At 46.8% G+C, this 21,920-nt stretch overlaps 1 protein-coding gene across 1 annotated transcript; it reads left to right on the top strand.

Annotated features, from left to right (window-relative positions):
- Positions 1-11: 11 nt before the first annotated feature.
- kiaa1191 (KIAA1191 ortholog) lies at positions 12-20,365 on the top strand. Its single transcript, XM_072512179.1, has 8 exons — positions 12-297; positions 470-562; positions 1,426-1,613; positions 8,815-8,935; positions 10,418-10,542; positions 11,704-11,813; positions 18,632-18,774; positions 19,025-20,365. The coding sequence occupies exons 2-8, from the start codon at positions 535-537 to the stop codon at positions 19,240-19,242; spliced, it is 933 nt and encodes a 310-aa protein (XP_072368280.1). The 5' UTR covers positions 12-297; positions 470-534; the 3' UTR covers positions 19,243-20,365.
- Positions 20,366-21,920: the final 1,555 nt, after the last annotated feature.

Below are 21,920 nucleotides of genomic sequence, written 5' to 3'. Positions count from 1 at the left end.
TCGGAACAACAACAGCATCACCGGTGTATTCTGGATCTGCTGTAAGCAGAGGTTATACTGGCTGTCTCGGGGGGGGAAAGGCTGCCTGGCACCGGAAACGTTCCTTTCTTCCCGGCTCGTGATTGAGTTGTTGCCGAAACCCCCTCTCCAGCTCCTAGCCTACAGCCGCAACATGTTTCCGCGTAATGGATTGAAGGCCCGGGGCGGCCCGCACCCAGCGCTGCTGCTGCGGTAGGACTGCGGCTGCAGTCATTCAGGCCCCCCCCACCCCCGCACCGGGTTGTACACGGCATCTTGGTGAGTCCGCGCCGGTCTCTGGTGTTTTAAGTGGACGCAGGGCAGCGGAAGGCAATGCTGCTGCCTCATGTAATTTCTATTGTACTGGTCCTGCTTTAAATAGAGAGAAAATATTGTTTGTTCCTTTTTGAAAGGGGGCGTATTTACTTTATGTCCTTTTTTTTTTTGACAGGTGGGCAGATCGAAAAACTTCCCTGCTTTTTTTCCTCCGGAGAAACTAGCAGTCCGATCCCTCTCATGGCTTCAAATGAACATAGCGTTCCTGGTAATTTAGGCTCGTTTCTCTCCTGCTTTGTTTCCACCACTTTTTACAGCGTCTCCTAAAGGCAAAAATAAACCTTTCAGATTTTCATCCAGTTGCTATTGCGGGTTGTGATATGCTCAAGCTGTGTAATTTCACAAGTAAAAGTGCAATAAAAATCTTTATTCGTGTCACAAGTAGGCTTACATTGACACTGCAATGAAGTTACTGTGAAAGTCCCCTAGTCCCCACACTCCGCTGCATGTTCGGGTACAGAGGGAGAATTCAGAATGTCCAATTCACCTAAGAAGCACGTCTTTCTGGACTTGTGGGAGGAAACCGGAACAGCTGGAGGAAACCCCACGCTGGGATATGTGCAGACTTAGCAGAGGCAGTGACCCAAGCCAGGAATCAAACCTGGTTCCCTGGCACAGTGAAGCCATAGTGCTGCCCTGCTGGACTTTGAAATAAAATCCTAAAAATGCCTGAAAAAAATATCTGGTCTGGAGTTGATGTTTTGAGTCCACTATTACTTCTGATTCCTAACGTGCCTTTAAAGTTTAATTGCTTCTTATTTGATTCCAGTACAATTGAGCATAGTTTTATTTATTGATGATTTGACTGAACGTTACTGGAAGGGATTCTCTGTCCTGCTGCACCTGTTTTCTGGTGTGGGGTGCCCCCTGCTGACATTGAGACCCTCTGTCCTGCCAGCTGGCCAATGGGGTTTCCCATTATGGGCACCTAATGTCAGGGAATCCTTCGGAATGTGTGCGCTGCTGGCGCAACTGAGAATTCAGCCTCCTGTCATATGAAATATGTGATCCAATAGACCACTGTTATTAATGCTTGAGCATGTGTAAAATTAAATGTACACTCTTTTGCAGCCATTGAACATTCTTCAAGCTTACTGGAAAAGATGTCCCTACCAATAGGAATACATCGTAGGGCATTCAGTTATGATGATGCCTTGGAAGATTTAACGCCAATGACTCCTCCACCTTCTGATATGGGAAGCAATATATTGTGGAAACAACCCGTTATCCCAGAGCGGAAATACCAACAATTGTCTATGGTAAATCTTTATTAATAATCAATGTGAACAATGCAGAAATATTCATATGAATCCATTTCTGTAAAATGTTAAATCATTATCATTATATTTGGTTTCTTTTGAGGTTTTTCAGCTTTCTTTGTGTTATGCTGAAGGCACCCATTCCAGATTGCTGATTGTGGACAGCAGATAGGCACTCAGAAATTATATTTCAACCAGATGTTGGTCAGTTTTGTAAATTTTTGATCCAGCTGTTTAATGTTTACTTTGGGTTTCTTTTCTATTCTGTTACAAACTGCCTATTGACTGTCATGCTCCACATGCATGTTCATAACAAACAGTTCCAGTTCACCACTGTCACCCCTCTCAGTCCCTTCTGCTGTCTCTATAAATGATCAGATTGCTGGATGAGTGACTTTCGTTCCTCCTTCCCATCCCTCCTTGGCGGCTGTCTGGTTATAGTGTTTGACTCCGTGATGAGTTTCTGATTACATATCGGCAGAGTTCCATTCACTTATTCTGAACATCACTGAAATTGACAATCTGATAATGCATATACTAACCCACCAGTTTTCTAATTTCATAGCATCAAAAATATTTGCCATGCCTCAATTACTTCTAGACTTGACTGTTCAGTACATTGCCTGATCTCCCACGATCCACCCTCTGTCGACCTTGAGATTGTTCAAAACTTGTTCGAGTCCCAACTTAAACCAAGTCCCTTTCACCACCATCCTATGATTTTTGCTGGATAGAAAGAGACATGATGAAGCTTGTCTTGCACTGATCAGGATACTTCTCAAGAATGCTGATAGAGGAAACAGCAATTTATACTACTGATTGATTGGCAAATATTGACTCTGATAGAGGCATTGGCATGGAGAATGCACCAGGTGACTGACTGACTTACCCGCCAAGCGTTGTTTGAAATTTAAAACCAGGTAATTAAAAAATAAATTTAACTATTAAAATTTAAATTCACATTTTTCAACAACCCCCCCCCCCCCCCCCCCAGCAAAACGAAAGAAACCAGAACACAACAATCAAAAATTATACATTGGTTTTCCCCCATATACAATACCACCCCCCCCCCCCCCCCACCACAATATGACAGTTAAAAGCACCAATAGGGAAGACCCCCTGGGCTGCTGCTGACCTCCTCCTAACGCTCCGCGAGATAGTCTAGGACCGGTTGCCACCGCCTGAGGAACCCCTGCACAGACCCTCTCAAGGCAAACTTTATCCTCTCCAGCTTGATGAACCCTGCCATGTCATTGATCCAAGCTTCCACACTAGGGGGCTTCGCATCTTTCCATAATAGCAAAATCCTCTGCTGGGCTACCAGGGACGCAAAGGCCAGAATACCGGCCTCTTTCACCTCCTGCACTCCCGGCTCGTCTATTACCCCAAATAATGCCAACCCCCAGCTCTGCTTGACCCGGGCTTTCACCACCTTGGACATAGTCCTCCCAAAGCCCATCCAGTGCCGGACACGTCCAGAACATATGGACGTGATTTGCCGGGCTTTCCGAGCACCTTCCACATCTGTCCTCCACCACAAAGAACCTACTCAACCTCGCCCCTGTCATATGCGCTCTGTGTAACTTTGAACTGTATTAGGCTGAGCCTGGCGCAAGAGGAGGAAGAATTAACCCTACTCGGGGCATCAGCCCACAGACCCTCATCTATCTCCTCCCCAAGCTCCTCCTCCCACTTGCCCTTCCACCGAGGCTTCCTCCTCTTCCTTCAGCTCCTGGTAAATCGCCGAAACGTTGCCTTCACCAACCCATACACCTGAAATCACCCTGTCCTGAATCCCCTGTGCCGCGAGCAGCGGGAATTCCCACACCTGCCGCCTCACAAACGCCCTCACTTGCATGTACCTGAAAGCGTTTCCCGGGGGTAACCCAAACTACTTCTCCAGCGCCCCTAGGCCCGCAAACGTCCCATCGATGAACAGGTCCCCCATTCTTCTAATCCCTGCCCGATGCCAGCTCCGAAACCCCCCCCCCCCCCCATCCATCCTTCCCGGGATGAACCAATGATTCTCCCGAATCGGGGACTAAACCGAGGCTCCCACCTCGCCACTGTGTCGCCTCCACAGCCCCCAGATCTTCAACGTCGCCGCCACCAACTGACTCGTGGTGTACCTTGTCGGCGAGAGCGGCAGCGGTGCTGTTGCCAGTGCCCTCAGGCTCGTGCCCACACAGGACGCCATCTCTAACCTATTCCACACCGCCCCCTCTCCCTCCATTACCCACTTACGGATCATTGGCTGCCCAATAATAGCCGCACAAATTCGGCAGCGCCAGCCCCTCCTGTCCCTGCTATGCTCCAGAAACACACTCTTTACCCTCGGGGTCTTATTCGCCCACACAAAACCCATGATGCTCCTACTTGCCCGTTTGAAAAAGGCCTTGGGGATCATCAGGCAAAGGCACTGGAACACAAAGAGACACCTTGGGAGGACTGTCATTTTGACCGACCGCACCCTACCCGCTAGTGAGTGGCAGCATATCCCATCTTTTAAAATCCTCCTCCATCTGCTCCAACAACCGTGTCAAATTGAGCTTGTGCAGGGCCCCCCAACTCCTAGCTACTTGGATCCCTAGGTACCGAAAGCTCCTTTCTGCCCTCTTCAGCGGTAGCTCGTCTATCTCCCTTCCCTGGTCCCCTGAATGCACCACAAAGAGCTCACTCTTCCCTACGTTGAGTTTATACTCCGAAAGTCCCCAAACTCCCTTAGGATCCGCATGACCTCCGCCATCCCCTCCACTGGAGCTGGCACATACAGCAACAGGTCGTCCGCATACAACGACACCCGGTGTTCCTCTTTCTCTTTCCCCCCCCCCCCCCCCCCCCCCCCCCCCGACCCAGCTGATGAACCCCTCCCCTCCCCCAAACCTCCGCAACACTTCCCAAAGATACTCCCACTCCACCCGGTCAAAGGCTTTCTCCGTGTCCATAGCTGCCACTACCTCTGCTTCCCCCTCCACCAGGGGCATCATAATCATATTAAGGAGCCTCCGCACATTTGTATTTAATTGCCTACCCTTCACACATCCCGTCTGGTCCTCCTGAATCACCCTGGGACACAGTCCTCAATACTCATAGCCAGCACCTTTGCCAGCAACATGGCATCAACATTGAGGAGCAAGATCGGTCTATACGATCCACATTGCAGTGGATCCTTGTCCTGCTTTAGGATCCAAGAAATCAGTGCCCTAGACATTGTCGGGGGCAAGGTCCCCTCCTCCCTCGCCTTATTGAAAGTCCTCGCTAGCAACAGGCCCAGAAGGTCCACGTATTTCCTGTAGAATTCAACTGGGAGCCCATCCGGCCCCGGGGCCTTCCCCGCCTGCATTCTCCCCAATCCTTTAACCAGCTCCTCCAGCCCAATCAGTGCCCCCAAACCAGCCTCCTCCTCCACCCTTTGGAACCTCAGCTGATCTAAGAATCGTCGCATCCCCATCTTCCCCCGCTGGGGGCTCAGACCTGTACAGATCTCCATAGAAGTCCCTAAATACCTCGTTTATTCTCACCGCACTCCGCACCGTATTCCCCCCCCCCCCCCTCTATCCTTAACTCCACCAAACTCCCTCGCTGCCTCCCTCTTACGAAGCTGGTGTGCCAGCATCCGACTCACCTTCTCCCCATACTCGTACGTCGCCCCCTGCGCTTTCCTCCACTGTGCCTCTGCTTTCTCTGTGGTCAACAGGTCGAACTCCGCCTGGAGGTTCCGTCGCTCCCTGAGTAGCCCCTCCTCGAGGGGGGGGGGGGGGGGGGGGGGGCTCTGCATACCTCCTGTCCACCCTTAAAATCTATCCCACCAACCTCTCCCTCCCCTCTCTCTTCTCCCTGTGGGCCCTAATGAAGATTAGCTCTCCCCTGACCAGCGCCTCCCAGACTATCCCCACCTGCACCTCCCCGTTGTCGTTGGCCTCTAAATATCTTCAAATGAACCCGCCCCCGCACCCCCTCATCCGCCAAATAGTCCGCTCCTCCTCCAGCTCCACCCAATGCGGGGCGTGGTCTGAGATGGCTATGGCCGAATATTCTGTTCCCTCCACTTTCGGGATTAGCGCCCTACTCAAAATGAAAAAATCTATCCGGGAATAGGCTCACATTCCAAGCTAGCAGCCGGATTGGGGGGGCTACTACCCCCTGCCAACTAGCCATCTCCTTTTCTAGGCCAGCCTCGTGCCCGCGCCTCCCGCACCCTCCAGACCCCCGCCCCGACCACCTCTCCTACTTCCAGCTCCCCTTTCGCCAATGCAGCAGCAACCCTGGTTTTCTCTTTCCTCCTCCCCCCCCCCCCCCCCCCCCCCCCCCCCAGATCCACATCTAGCCATTTCCTCTTTCCCCCCCCCCCCCCCTGCTAGATCCACATCTAGCCATTTCCTCTTTCCCCCCCCCCCCCATGACACTCCTGTAAGTCAGCTGACTTCTGCTGACCCCGACATCTCTCACCATTCCATCGGCCCTCACCCCCAGTGTGGGAATCCCCCCTCCCCTTGGCAGTCAGTGTGCGCTCCTCTCCAGCACCGCCCTTCCCTAACGCGGGGAAAAAGCCCGCGCTTTCCTGAGTTGGCCCCGCCCCCTCTTGCGCAGCTCCTTTTTGCGGCCTTACCCCAACACCCCATCCCCGGGCCTCCACTCCCCTTCTTTCTCTGTGGGGGCCTGCCCCTCCAACACTGATGCCCACTCTCTCCCACAGCCTCCACATCAAATCCATTCACCCATCCCCACCCAGCACTCAAACCAAAAGAACATTCCCCAAACGTAATAAACACTGAGCACAGTAAACACGCACGCCCCCCCCCCCCCCGGACAAACCCTCAATTTGAGTCCAACTTTTCAGTCTGTATAAAGTACCATGCCTCATTGGGCGTTTCAAAATAGTGGTGCCGATCTTGGAACGTGACCCACAATCGTGCTGGCTGCAGCATACCGAACGTCACCCCCTTCCGATGGAGCACCTCCTTACCCCATTGAAACCAGCTCTCCTCTTAGCCACCTCCGCACTCCAGCCATCGTAAATTCAGATCTCTGTGTTCTCCCACGTGCTGCTCAGCTCTTTTTTGGCCCATCTCAGGACACGCTCTCTGTCCATAAAGCGGTGGAACCTCACCACTACAGCCCTTGGCGGCTCGTTGGCTTTGGGTCTCCTTGCCAGGACCCGATGAGCCCCATCTAGCTCCAGGGGCCTCGGGAAAGCTCCCGCGACCATCAGCGAATTGAGCATCGTGCTCGTATGCCCTGGCATCGGGCCCCTCCACTCCTTCAGGGAAACCCAGAATCCAAAGATTCTTCCTCCTTGACCTATTCTCCAGGTCCTCTAATTTTTCCGCCCACGTCTTGTGCAGCACCTCGTGCGCCTCCACCTTTACCGCCAGGCCCAAGATCTCATCCTCGTTCGCCGAGGCTTTTAGCCGCACCTCCCGGATCGCCGCCCCTTGGGCCTTCTGGGTCTCCACAAGCTTCTCAATCGCTGCCTTCATTGGCGCCAGCATTTCTGTCTTCAGCTCCTCAAAGCAGCGTTTAAGAAACTCTTGCTGCTCCTGCGACCTCTGCGCCCATGCTGCTTGGTCTCCACCCGTCGCCATCTTGCTTTTCCTCCCTCTCTCGTTTCGCTGCCCCAAGATCACTTTTTTCACCGCTCCACTCCTGGTCCAATCCATATAATGTCGGGGGGACCTTGCTGTCACCGTCCCACACTGGAAGCTGTCGAACAATTGCTGTTGGGGGCCCCTCTGGAGAGCCCAAAAGTCCGTTCCCGGCGGGAGCTGCCGAACGTGTGACCTACCTAGGCATAGCTGCAACCGTAAGTCAAAACCAGGCAATTTGACCCTAACTGGTCAAGGTCCATTGCCCCGGTCAGTTGTGCCTTCAGTTTCCTGGGCTTTAGAATTGCTGCTCTTTCTCTTTTGGTCATCTGCCTTCATGTGGCTTGGTGATGTTTTGTCTTGCGTTCTTTTGGAGCATTTTTACCATGTTTAAAGCACTATAAAGATACCTCTGTTGCTATCTGAAAAATGGCTTCACATAGGCCTTTGATTGCAGTGCTATGAAGCAGTATCATTTATGCTGTCTAGTGACATTTCCTCATCAACGTACTCTGAAGCCTTTACAGTGAAATGTCTTTTTTTTTAAATTTAGAGTTCCCAATTATTTTTTTTCCAATTGAGGGGCAATTTAGCTTGGCCAATCCACCTAACCTGCACATCTTTGGGTTGTGCGGGTGAAACCCATGCAGACACGGAGAATGTGCAAACTCCACACGGACAGTGACCCAGGGCTAGGATTCTAACCCGGATCCTCCGTGCCGTAGTCCCAGTGCTAACCACTGCACCACGTGTCACCCACAGTCAAATTTCTTGACCTGATGTGGCATGCATCTTTGAAAGTAGAGACTTTCAGTTTTTCCTTTCTTGCGTGCACAAATTCCCTGGTACCCATAGTTTATGGCATGTGGTCTGTTACACGTTTATAGTGGCTGTAGTAAATCATGTTCCGCTGTTTACCTGAGGTTGCGTCATGTAAAGCAATTTGGGACATCATGGGACTGTGACAGAATGAAATATTTGCACTTGTATTCTTTTGGGTTGAACAATTTTACAAATAGCTTAGCTTTTCACAGCATTGTTACTTACAGTGATGCTCTGAACAAATGATCAATTGGGTTATAAAAGCTGAGGCCTAGCTGATTTGAGAGGCATATAATTTTACTTCAGATGCTAATTGGTGGATCGGTCAACATTGTTCCTGAGGTTGTTGTACCAACCTTTTTAGAGATATTTGAATTATGCAGTATCATTTTCTTTACCAGATTAGGTCTTTTAATTAACCCATATGTGAAGGAAGACTGATATAATTCTTAATTGTTTAACCTGTTTGTAACAGCTTAACCTGTTTGTAACAGCTTAAATATAACAATTATGCTACATGAGCATGTATGGAAGTTAATTCTGCTAGATTTGGCACCTGACCAGAGAACATTTGGGGGTAATTGCATTTTAATCAGTGGCCTGATACTTGAACATAGATTTGTACGATAAATTATGTATAAATGTGAATAATTTGGGGAAATAATACTAACGCTGCCATTTTATAACGAATGCAAATTTGTATTGTCAAAATTGTACATGGTTTCTGACATGCAAAGCAAAAGAAATTGCATTTGTTTATCTATTCAACAAAAAATGTTTCACTGTCTCTCTAGGTGGAAGATGGAGAAAATGGTTTTACACCTTCAATCATGGCTCCATCAATTGAAAGCCTGTACAAAGTCCATGTGGTGAAAGCCAAGGCAACTTCTGTCATCATGAACTCCCTTATGACAAGTAAGTCTTCAGCTCCGGTCCATTAGTGTTTTGTTTGATCCTGAGCTATATGCAAATGTAGGCCCTTACCAAAGCCATTGCATTATCATCTTTTTCCACCAGCCTCTTGTCCTCTAATGCCAAGACTTCAATATACCACTCTACTTTTCTGCAATGCAAATATAGTTGACATTTCCTGTTCAAGATGCTGGAAATCTGAAATAACAGTGGAAAATGCTGGAAACATTCTGCACGTAAGCAGAGAGAGAAACACCTGATAATGTTTCAGTTCTGATGGAAGATCATTAACAGACCTCTCCTGTTCTCTAAAATAAAAGCAAAATACTGTGGATACTGGAAATCTGAAATAAAAAAGAATGTTTGTAGAACCCAGGTCTGGCAGTACCATGGAGGGAGAAAGAGCTGTGTTTAGAATCTGTATGTCGCCTCTGCAGAGCTAAAGAGAAAAATGTGATGGAGTTTATGCTGTTGGGAGGGGATGGAGGAAGTGGCACAAAGTAGAAGATCTGTGATCGGTAGGAGCCAGGAGAGATTGCACAAAAATGTTTGGGGCACGTGACGAAGGTGATGGCAATGTAGGACTGTAGAAGGTGCTGATGGTGAAGGTGAGAGAGCAAAGGTCTGTGCTCAGTGAAAGCAAAATTTAAGGACAAGTGGGGATGGGCACATGTGGGGAACAACATTTTGAATTTGGAAAAAAAAGGGCAAGCTGGAAGAGTTGTCTAAAATTGTTGAATCCAGAAGGCTGCAAAGTCCCTAAATGGAAAATGTTCCTCCGGTTTGCTTTGGGCTTCACGGGAACATTGCAGCGGGTCAGGAACAAACATGGGCATGACCACCTTCTTGCTCCATCCCCTCCTTTACAGTATAAAATCCATCACATTTCTCCCTCTTAAGCTCTGAAAAAGAGTCATATGGACTGTTTCTCACCACAGATGCTGCCAGACCTGCATTTTTCCAACATGTTCTGTTTATTGCCCCCTGCTCTCTATTTCCAGTCTACAATTCATTCAAAATGGTACCTACAGTATCTCCTCCAGTTTTTTTCCACTTTTGTGGCTGACTGCACTCCTATTCATCAACTTCAAGATTTATATCCTTAACTTCAAATACTTTCATTTTCTTACCTCTTCCTAACTCCATGGCTTCTTTCAACCTCAAAATCACAGTTTGAACTTTTGCCTCTCCGAAGCAGACTAAATTTTTCTTTCACCCACCCATCATCATCACTTGTATACCTTTCAATGACCGTGCTGTTCCCTCAAACGTCTTCTGTTCTGCTTTCAAGTGCTTCCTGAAGTCACTTGAGTTATACTTTTTTAACTTTCTGTAAAAGTGGTCCTCATTTAAGTGCTTTTATAAATGACTATTGCTAGTCTTCTGGTTAATTAGTTTGTGCATATTGAAATTTGTATTAAATATCAGCTGTTCGATAATATACAGTTTCCTTATTTGTTTTGCTTTTACATTTTAATTAACCAGAGCAGACACAGGAAAGCATACAACGATTTGAGAAGCAGGCTGGCCTGACAGATGCTGGTTACCAACCACACAAGGGTCTTGTTGCAGAAGAGGCTAGTTATCACCGTGTAGGAGAAGCTTTACAGGTGAGAATGGAGCACCTTTTCATGATGTTTTAAATGTCATGTGTGCCACTTTCATATGGCAATATATCCAATGAAGCAAATCCCTCGTGTTGGGAGTTATATCTATTCTAATAGATGCATTTCTGATTCCTGCTGTAGTATTTTTGCTCTGAAGAGCTACACTGATGCCACTAAGGCAAGAAGAGAACTTTTATATGAATGAGCACACCCGCAGTGGTGTATTGCTGAAAGCTTACCAATCTTTGAGTCTAGATAATTGGGGATATTCCACTTTGAGGGAATCTTCAATCATGGCCTTCCTTGTTCAATTATATGCTTTGCAAGAGGAGATTGGTGCTTTGGCTTAGATGGATAAAGCGCCTGTCTTGTCAACAGGAGATCCTGAGTTCAAATCTCAATGGTGCCTTCATATCTTTTGGTCAAAGTAACTAGATTGAGGAAAAAATGCTCCTATTTTCATGGTGAATGCAGATAATGTTGGTAAAATCTCTGCAAGAATTATTTCATTTTAATTAAAATTTACCCTTCTCTAAAATATCAACGTTGGCTATTTTTATCTTGCTCGAGCAGATAATATAAAATACAAATGGAAAATGCTGAAAGCTGGTCAGGCAACACCTGTGGAAAGAGAAACCGTTAACATTTCAGTGGTTAGCACTGCTGCCTCACAGCACCAGGGACCCGGGTTCAATTCTGATCTTCTCCCAGTGGCTGCGTGGGTTTCCTCCTGGGTGCTCCGGTTTCCTTCTACAGTCCAAATACGTGCAGGTTAGGTGGATTGGCTATGATAAATTGCCACTTAGGGTGGGGTTACAGGGCGGACCTAGGTAGGAGTGGACTTTCGAAGTGTTGGTGCATACGCGATGGGCCGAATAGCCTCTGCACTGTCGGGGGTTCTATGATTGATGCGCTTCCTTGCTTAACTTGGGATCCTTGCTTAACTTGGGAATGGACCACAAAACCCTTGTTGCACCACTCGCTTTACCGACTGAGCTTTGTGAGCTAAATACCGCAATGGCTACTTGTATTGTGCATTAACGTCCCAATGTGTTTTACAACAGCTTTCTAAAGCAAAGAGGTTGCCTTTAAGATTGTATCTGGTCATTGGCTCCCACTTCAGTATTTATGTTTGCAATTTATTTTTGTTTTTAAAAAAAATAGAAATTGAAAGCACAGAGTGTGGATTTAAGTAAAGAAGATCAGCAGATATCCTCATCAGCTCAGTCAACTCCCTGTGGGACTCCACAAGCTTCACCAATGCCAAATCGCAGGTATAGCAATAATTGTAGAAACTGCTCAAATATCTATTCTAAATTGCCACATCCATTGTAAACTAGTAAGTTCATTTCTAATCTAATTGGGATCACTTTAATGTTTAGATCTTGGATAACTAAATGTGTACAAGATATTAACCATAGCACACCCACCCCCTTCAGCAGTAACTAACTTGTGGTTTTACCTAGACTATTACTGACACCGATAGACTAAGAAATCTGAACATTGGCATGCAGATGCACGTGGATAAGCTTCACCAAAGGAGGGCAACAATCTAAAATAGTTGGAGGGTGTTTTTCCTTTATTGCCCAGCATCCTTAAGATGCTGGGGCTGTTGTAGCAATAAAAAATTGAAAAAGAAAACAACATGGTAGAAGTTAACAGATAACATTAATTAATTAATGTAGCTGCATTTTCCCAAACTAAAGCCCTGTCTTGTCGGGCTCCGGGCTGGTGGTGGTTATCCTCAATTTCTGCATCACTATCCATCTGTGTATCTCTTTCCATTCCTTGATTGACAGTAGTTCTCGCCTCCCTTTTTAGTTCAGTTGGAACAGCTCGGATTGGTATCAATTATGAAGGGCGCTAGGAGAGGTGTGAAGGGCCTGAAAATGTAATAGATTGTACAAGAAGTCAAACAGCCTCCTTAATAGAAAAGTGAGTGTTCCTGTTGATGTCTAGTTTACCAACACTGCAATAATTGTGAGTAGAAAATCTTATAGTGAGGTAGTTGATTCTGAGACCAGGGTCCTGAACCTCCAATAAAGGTAACTATGATGGTATGAAGCATGAGTTGACTATGATGGACTGGGAAACATTACTGAAAGAAAGGATCATGGCAGGCATTCCAGGAACGAATAGATGAACTCAAAGTTGTTTGTTCCTATTTTTGGTGCAAAGAGTAGAAAGGGAACCATGGCCAAAGGATTGGGAACAGTTTAAAATGCAGCAAAGGCGCACCCAAGGGATTGATTAAGAAGGGGAAAATACAAAATGAAAGTAAGCTCACGGGGAACGCAAGTTTCGATGGGTATGTAAAGAGAAAAAGATTGATTAATGTAGGCTCCTTGCAGTCAGAAACAGTGGAATTCATAATGGGGAACCTAAATTCGTACTTTGCCGATGGTGCAGTGGTTAGCACTGCAGTCTCACGGCACAGAGGTCCCAGGTTTGATTCTGGCTCTGGGTCACTGTCAGTGTGGAGTTTGCACATTCTCTCCTTGTTTGTGTGGGTTTCACCCCACAACCCAAAGATGTGCAGGGTAGGTGGATTGGCCACACTAAAATTGCTCCTGAATTGGGTACTCTAAATTTAAAAAAAAAAAAAAAAAAAAAATTAAAAATTCTTACTTTGCTTCTGTCTTCACAATGGAAGACATGAATAATGTACTGGAAGTTCTGAGTAACACGTTTAAGTGAGGAGCTGAAGGGAATTAGTAAAGAATTGTTTTGGGGGCAATTAATGGGATTAAATGTGGATACATCTCTAGGGCCTGAATCTTCATCCCAGAGTACTTAAAGAAGTAGCCCTGGAAATAATAGATCCATTTGATGTGTTAGGCAGGTAGGTTCGATGTGGACTGCACTCTATGCAGGGAAGCTAGAAACAGACGTCTAACACTGGAGAACATCCAACACTGTTTTATTCAACAATAGAACTGATATACATGTTCAGCTGTGGGTCGACACTATATTGAACTGACTGTTACATGGCAAACGAAACAATATTTACAGAGGTTAAATCGATGGAAGTCACAATGTGCAAAAGTCCAGTCCACAGATTCAGTCTTTGTGGTGGGCGACGAATTCTTGTCGATCGCCGCAGAGGTGGATCAGGAGCCGTCTGCACGTGGATACGCGGGACCGCTGCCATCACGGTGGTCGCATGGGCCGGCAGGATTGCTGGTAGATCGGTGGCCTCGTGGCAGGGTACGTCAGGAAACATCGTAGGCGGAGGGGCACTTTGGTCAGGTAGCGGGCGTGGAACACTTCGCAGTGCCCGTCTGTTGCGCCGTAGCAGGGAGCCATCAGCCATGCGGACAAGGAACGATCTTGGGGCCACTTGTTTGACCACAACAGCTGTGGCTGACCAGCCGCCCTCTGGCAACTGGCCATGAACATGATCAGTTGGGGCCAACTCTGGTAGATCTGTGGCATGAGCATCGTATGTGGCCTTCTGGTGAGCCCGTGACTGCTGCATTTTCTGTAAAACCGTGAGGTGGTCAAGGTCTGGAACATGGATGGCTGGAACTGTGGTCCTCAGAGTGCGATTCATGGGCATCTGCGCTGGAGACAACCCAGTGGACTGTGGGGTTGCCCTGTATGCCAGCATCAGCAGGTTGAAGTCTGAGCCTGAGTCTGCAGCTTTGCACAGCAACCGCTTTTCAATATGAACCCCTTTCTCGGCCTTCCCGTTTGACTGTGGGTAGCGGGGACTGGAGGTTACGTGACGGAAGTTGTAGGACTGTGCAAAATCAGACCATTCCTGGCTGTAAAAGCAAGGACGGTTGTCGCTCATCACAGTGAGCGGAATCCATGCCTGGCGAACATCGTCTTTGCAGGCTTTGATTACCGCCTTCGACGTGAGGTCGGACAGTTTCACCACCTCTGGGTAACTGGAGAAGCAGTCGACCAGGAGTACGTAGTCACTCCCCTTGGCGTGGGAAAGGTCTACACCTACTTTGGACCACTGAGAGGTCATGATCTCGTGCTGTTGCAGCGTTTCCTTGGGTTGAGCTGGCTGAAACTTCGGTAGGGCAGTTGAGGACTGTCGGCAATTTCCTGGCTGATGCCCGGCCAATAGACTGCCTCCCGAGCTCTGCGTCGGCATTTCTCTACCCCAAGGTGAGCCTCGTGGAGTTGGCCCAGCACCATAGCCCGCATGCTCTAAGGAATTACGGTCCTGTCGAGTTGCAGAAGGATTCCCTCCACCACTGTCAGGTCGTCTTTAACGTTATAGAACTGGGGACATTGTCTCTTCTGCCAGCCATTGGTAAGGTGCTACATCACACGCTGCAGCAGAGGATCCTTGGCCGTCTCCTCACTAATTTGGACCACCTGTTCGTCAGAGGCCAGAAGGTTGGTGGCACACAACTGCATTTGCGCTTCTATGTGGCAGATGAAGTCATTTTGTTCACACTGTGTGGTAATGGATCTGGATAGGGCATCTGCAACGATCAGCTCTTTGCCTGGCGTGTAGACAAGTTCGAAATCGTAGCGGTGTAGCTTAGAAGAATTCGTGTCATGTCATTTAAATCCTTCTGGATTATATGGATTAGAGGCCTGTGGTCCGTTTCTACCGTGAATTTTGGCAGGCCGTAAACTTAGTCGTGAAACTTCACTATCCCTGTCAGGAGGCCCAGACACCTTCTCAATCTGAGCGTACCGTTGCTCAGTGGGCGTCATGGCCCTGGAGGAATACACCACTGGAGCCTGGACGAGGAGTCATCTCGCTGAAGGAGCACCGCCCCAATGCCGTCCTGGCTTGCATCAGTTGATATCTTGGTTTCCTTGATTGGGTCGAAGAATGCTAGAACCGGGGCTGTGGTGAGCTTTGCTTTCAGCTCACGCCATTCCTCTTCACGCGTGGGCAGCCACTGGAATTCCGTCGACTTCTTGACGAGATGGCGGAGGGCAGTGGTGTGGGATGCCGTATTGGGAATGAATTTCCCGAGGAAGCGGAAGACCGCCTTTCTTCATGGCGTTGATCGCAGAGACCTTGTCGGCATCTGGCTGAATGCCGTGCTGCGAGATGTGATCACCCAGGAACTTAATATCCGATTGACCAAATGAGCACTTGGCCCTGTTGAGCTGGAGGCCATGTTCATGAATTCCCTGGAATACCTGCTTGAGGCGAGCGATGTGTTCCTAGGGCGTTGTGGAACAGATAATTACATTGTCAACGTAATACTCTTTTTCTCTCTTTCCCCCCCCCCCCCCCCCCCTCCATGATGCAGTGAAATACTTCGGAGACAGATATGATCCCAAAAGGCATCCGGTTGTAGCAGTAGCGACCGAACGGGGTGTTGAACGTGCACAGCTTGCGACTGGACGCGTCCAGTTGTATTTGCCAAAAACCCTTAGACGTCCAGCTTAGTAAAGAATTTGGCATAAGCCATCTCGCTGGTCAACTCCAGCTTGTTCCACAGGTGTAGTATTACAATTATGGACACGTGGTTTTTAAAACACCATGAACTCAAATTAACTTTTTAAATAAACATTGGTCTCTTAACACCCATTACTTCAAAGATAACCCTGAAAATAATACAACACTACCCAATCCTGCAAACTGTTCCTTTACACGTCCAAAAGACTTAAATCCTTCAAACAGAAGCACATTAGATTTATATTCAAAACTGAGACCTTTTTTGCAATTCCGATTTCACCAAATGGTTTGAGATAATCCTTCATGGCAGAGGTCACCAGCAATGCAGCTCACAGCCACATCCAAGCTTTCTAACTAAAACTCCCGAAAGCAGAAGTGAGCTCAGCTCCTCTTTCTCCCCCCCCCCCCCCCCCCCCTCTGTAACATCACTTCAGTAATATGATCAGCTTCCTTTCTTAAAGGTCTATTTCTTAAACATCCATTTCTTAAAGGCACTCTCTCATGACTGGGTCAATTCAAATGCGAAGCTCCCCTGGCGACTTCTTTACACAGACCATGGAGCTGACAGTCTGTTGGCTCTGTGACCTTCGATCTGATGCCCTGGTCTTGGATGTCCTGTAATTGCTTCTACAGATGCTCCTTGAGGGGTGCCGGCACCCAGTGTGGTGCATGAATTACAGGGGTGGTGTTCGGCTTGAGCAGGATTTTATATCGGTATGGGAGCATGCCCATTCCATCGAATACACTGGTACTGCGTCGTGATATCATCTATGTCGGCTTGCAAGTTGCGGATCGAGGCGTTTTGCCGTTGTGGTGGAAGGTAGCTAGCACGTGTAGTTATGATGCCCACCTGGTATGGGGACTTGAGGCACTCAGCATCAGGGTATGCTGGGCTGTCGGGATCGGAATCTGGCATCCCTTGTTGTATTGAGCGAACAATTCTGCACCGCAGCTGGGATCGCTGGCTGCGAGTGGTGGAGTAGATCTGCAAAGGGCTGCGTAGTGGCCAAGTTTGCCACACTGTAGACACCGGTGTCCTTTTTGCCGGACATTGCCGCTTTAAATGGGCGGAGCCACAATTCAGACACGTCATGACTCCGACGTCGGCGCGTTCTATGTGCCATCGCGCATGCGCAGTGCAGTCGGTCGACGTACGCACCTGCGCAGTCTGGCTCGTCGTCCACTTGGTCGTGGCGCGCAGGGACCCTGGAGAAGTGTGCGGCCACTCTCTATGCTCAGGCCCTGCATTTGTGCAATGGCCTGCACCCGTTCTGCCTCGTGGGAGGCCAGCTTTGCAGTTTCTGCCGCCCTGATGTGGGAATAACTATTCTGAGCATGCTCATGGACAACGCACGTCTCGATAGCGACAGAGAGGGTCAACTGTTTGATTTTCAGGAGCTGCTGCCGAAGGCATTCGGAATGGACCCCAAAAACTATCTGATCCCGGATCATGGAATCAGCCGTCGAGTCATAGTTACATGACTGCGCTAGGATGTGGAGATGGGTCACTAAGGACCGAAAAGGTTCATCCTTACCCTGAAGCCTCTGCTGGAAAACGTACCGTTCAAAGCTCTCATTCACCTCAATGTTGCAGTGGCTGTCAAACTTCAGCAGGACTGTTTTGAATTTTGTTTCGTCTTCGCCGTCAGCGAACGTAAGGGAGTTGTAGATGTGGATGGCGTGGTCCCCCGCGGTGGGGAGAAATGGCGCGATCTTCCTGGCATCCGATGCTGCTTCGAGGTCAGAAGCCTCTATGTACAACAGGAACTTTTGCTTGAAGATTTTCCAATTGGTGCAGAGGTTGCCGGAGATGCGGAGCTCCGGAGGAGGCTGGATGTTTTCCATTTCACCGGATGGCTGCTTGCTGGTCAATGCTGATTCACTCGGTAGGTCCGTCAAGATCAGTATTACTCTGGTACCATGATGTGTTAGGCAGGTAGGTACGAGGTGGACTGCATTCGATGCAGGGAAGCTATAAACCGACGTCTAACACTGGAGAGGATCGAACACTGTTTTATTCAACGATAGAACTGATATACATGTTCAGCTGTGGGTCGACACTATATATATATATATTGAACTGACTGGAGACCTTTTTAGTAGCCTGACCAGACTTACTAGCTACTGCATGGTGTTTGCACTTGCTAGCTCTTGGACTCTGACAGTCTCTGGCTGGGTCCCGAGAGAGCAGGAAACCTAGTGCCCTCTGGCTTTATAGTGGTAGTGTCCTGTCTGATGATTTAGAAACTTGGAAAATTTGAACCGGATTAGTCGGGGTAGATTAAGGAAAAATGTTCCGATGGTGTTGGTTTGGGGGGGGGGTCATGGGGGAATTAGGGGTCATAGTTTTGAGGATTAAGGGATAAACCTTTTAAGGACTGAGGTGAGGAGAAATTTTTTCACCTAGACAATGGTGAATGTGTGCAATATAGTTTGAGGCGAAAAGGTTGTGATTTCAAGTAGGAATTAGATAGATCTGGGTGGGTGCGGATCAGGGTATTGAACTTGATGAGTAGCCATTATGGCGGAGCAGGCTCGAAGAGGCAAATGGCCTCCTCCTGCTTCTATTTGTGTTTCTGCGAGCTGAGCTTATTTTCTGGTTCATTTAAGTTCTTCCACAAGATAGTGTAAAAAATTTTAATGGAATGTTGTCTCGTGATTGAGGGGAAGTTTTTTTTTTTTAAATTGCTTTTCTGGTGATGGTTTCAGATCTTTGTTTGGCCAAGGAGCAACTTCTGATTTGAGCAGTAAAAGTCTGGACAGTGATTCCACTACATTTGTCAGTGAAGCAACTGCATCTGAAAAATGGAAGCCTTTCATGCGTTCACAGAATTACAGAGCAACTGAACCAGGTGGGGAAAAACAACAAATGTATTTGAATTTGTTCAGCACTAGCTGAATCCTAATCTCCTCCTCCTCCTCCTCCTCGCTTTTCTCTCTCCCCCCCCCCCCCCCCACAATTTTTAAAAAAGCAATTTAAATGTCCTTTTAAAGTTTTTTAATTACCTGCTATTTAAAATTTACCCTACATCTCTTCAATTTAATCTTTCAATAAATTAATTTCTGGCATTTGATGCTAACAAATGAATTATTTTTCTGCAGGTGCCTTTGCTATTCAAAATTACAAAGGTATGCAAAAACCCTCCCCTATGGATATCATGCGTACTCAGGGCACTGCTGTTCAGATGGCAGACGTTCATGCAAACTTGAAACCACCCAAAATGGAGCTAACTTTGCGAGAAGAGCAAAAAAAGCGCCCTATTCGTACTCACCATGTAAATTCCAGAGATCTAAATGTTTTTGCTCCTACAGGATTTTAATGTATTACCATGTTTAAAAAGTGTCAACTGTGTCCTCGGCTCGAGCAAACTGATACATTAACTCCCTTGCTAACCATGAGATCTTTTATTTACTTGTGTCTGACCACATTTCATTCTTGTAGAGATTTTATTTTTTAAAACTTGAGGTATGAAATTAGAGAAGGAGAGCAGTTTGAATTCTGCTATAGAATCACAACCAATTTGAAGAACTTAAATTTCACAATGCTTATTTGCACCAAAAAGGATATATCGAAACACTTCTGTAGTCTTTTATCTTTTTTTTTTACTGCCCACAGCCAAAAAATGCTTGCAGCGAAGTTGGAATATTAGTCTCTGTGTTGACATACTGTGCATGCTGAGGTTATATTCCAAATTGACCAGCAAGTTGGTTTCAAATATCCTTAGTAAAATGTTGCTGGTAACGAGGTGTTAAAATAATAATGTACTTCAGTTCACATGAAGTCAAGATAAGAGAATAGTACTAGTGAGCCACCTGTACTAATTTATCTGTGGTATTGTCTAATATGTTAAATAAACTTGTGCACATAATTCTGTGACTATATTTCATGCTACTACTCTTTATTTGGTGTGTATTCTGATAACATTATTTATAATGGGTGACTAAATTAAGTTGTTGACCAAAGATGTGCTATGGTCAAACTTTGCTTTTTATATAAAAAAAAATAAAAAAAACTTTATAAATTTGTCATTCTTGTTTATATAGTGCAAGTACAGTTAATTGTGAATAGTTTTTAAAAACTATGTAATACTGTGATACAAACTGATAGGATTTTCTAGTGTCCAGATGTGTTTTTTCTTTCGGTAACATTATGCAACCCAACTTTGTTTCATGATCAGTAATGTACTACTTTTCTGCATTGATTAGATTGACATTTGAACTTGACAACACAACCTAGTACCAAGAACACTTGTAACTGTGTAATTGAAACTTCTAAAACTGCCCTAATTTTTTTTTTTTTTTTTTAAAAAGCGTTGGCTATCATGATCTGAACTACAGTGATATTTTTGTTTTAAAACTGGGTGTTAAAATTTTGTAGCCTAGATTTTCTAATCCCTTGAAATAAGTTGGAGTACTGTCAGAATTAAAATACCAGTTGATACATTTGTGCCTATTTTATCATGTTTGTTTCTTTATTGATGCACTGCTGGGTAGGAGGAGTTTGATTTTAGTGCTGAGTCTGCAGTGTGTTCAGAATGCATCTCCTCCTCCCAGCAATGACCGTTATCTGAGCAGATTTCAATGTGTTGGATATATGTTCACAATGGTAAGCATAGAGAGGCATGACCATTTGCTTGATCTATTTCATACTTCCATAGGTTTGTATGATTTCTCCCTTTTTTACTGCTACCACCAAAAGCATCAAGTTCTTCTTTCACCTCCCCTTCCACTGTTCAGGTCTCGCATTTAGCTGGAGTCAATAGGAATCTGGAAGGGAAGTATGTCTGCTGGTTGGAGTAATACCTGGCACAAAAGAACATGGGTACAGTTGTTGGAGGCAAATTATCCCTGTTCCAGGCTATCGCTGCAGGGGTTCTACAGGGTAGTGCTGTAGCACCCTCCCCCTCATCTCACTACCCAGCTCTTCCATTTCTCCCTGGTCTTGTCCAGGGGTGAGCGGTCCTCTAGTAGTCATCCGCACAGTTCTCATCTCTACTTCACCTGTGGTCATTAGTCTGTCCCGTAGTGAGTGTCCTGGTATCTGGGGGGTTGATATCTCCTTGCGGAGGAAGTATATTTGCTTGTATCTTAACTTGTTCCCTTTTCAGGAGCTGGAGCTTGTCAGTGTCCCTTGGTCCTTTTTGAAGCCGGTGTCCAATGTCGCAGGGGTGAACTTGTGGTTTTGCAGATGGAGGTGTAGTGCACATCTCCGTCAGACCAAGTGATGTCACAGTTGGTTGATCTTTGGGCTAAAGTGCCTAATTTGCTGTAAGTTACCATTCCTGTGACTGCTCGGAAATATCCCTGCCACTGAAGTCCAGCTGCTTCATTAATGACCTTTCTTCGACCATAATGTCAAAGTGGGAATGTTTACTGATGATTACCATGTTCAACACCATTCATGACTCATCGGATACTGAAGCAATCCAAGGCCCAATGCAGGAGGACCTGGAAAATATCCAGGCTTGGAGAGACATTTGTGCCAGGCAATGACCATCTCCGACATGAATGAATATAACCAATATTACATGACATTTATTGACATTACCACTGCTGAATCCCCCACTCAACATCCTGGGAGTTGCCAGAAATGAAATGAAAATCGCTTATTGTCACAAGTAGGCTTCAAATGAAGTTACTGTAAAAAGCTCCTCGTCGCCACATTCCGGCTCCTGTTCGGGGAGGCTGGTATGGGAATTCAACCGTACTGTTGGTCTGCTTTAAAAGCCAGCTATTTAGCCCTGTGCTAAACCAGCCCCTTCCAAACTAGCCCAGCCCAAATTGAACTGGACTCACCATGCAAATATTGTGGTTTCACGAGCAGGTCAAGAGGCTAAGAATTCTGGGACGAGTAACTCGCTTGACTTCACAATGCCTGTCCACCATCTCCACGTCACAAACAAGGAGTGTGATAGAATACTCTCCACTTGACTGGATGAGTGCAGCTTTAGCAACAAAAGAAACTCCATGCCATCCAGAACAAAGCAGCCTGCTTGAA

This window comes from Scyliorhinus torazame, chromosome 7, assembly GCF_047496885.1.
Source record: "Scyliorhinus torazame isolate Kashiwa2021f chromosome 7, sScyTor2.1, whole genome shotgun sequence".
Lineage (NCBI taxonomy): Eukaryota > Metazoa > Chordata > Chondrichthyes > Carcharhiniformes > Scyliorhinidae > Scyliorhinus > Scyliorhinus torazame.
The sequence above is the reverse complement of the archived record's forward strand: the minus strand, read 5'-3'. Positions and strand labels throughout refer to the sequence as shown.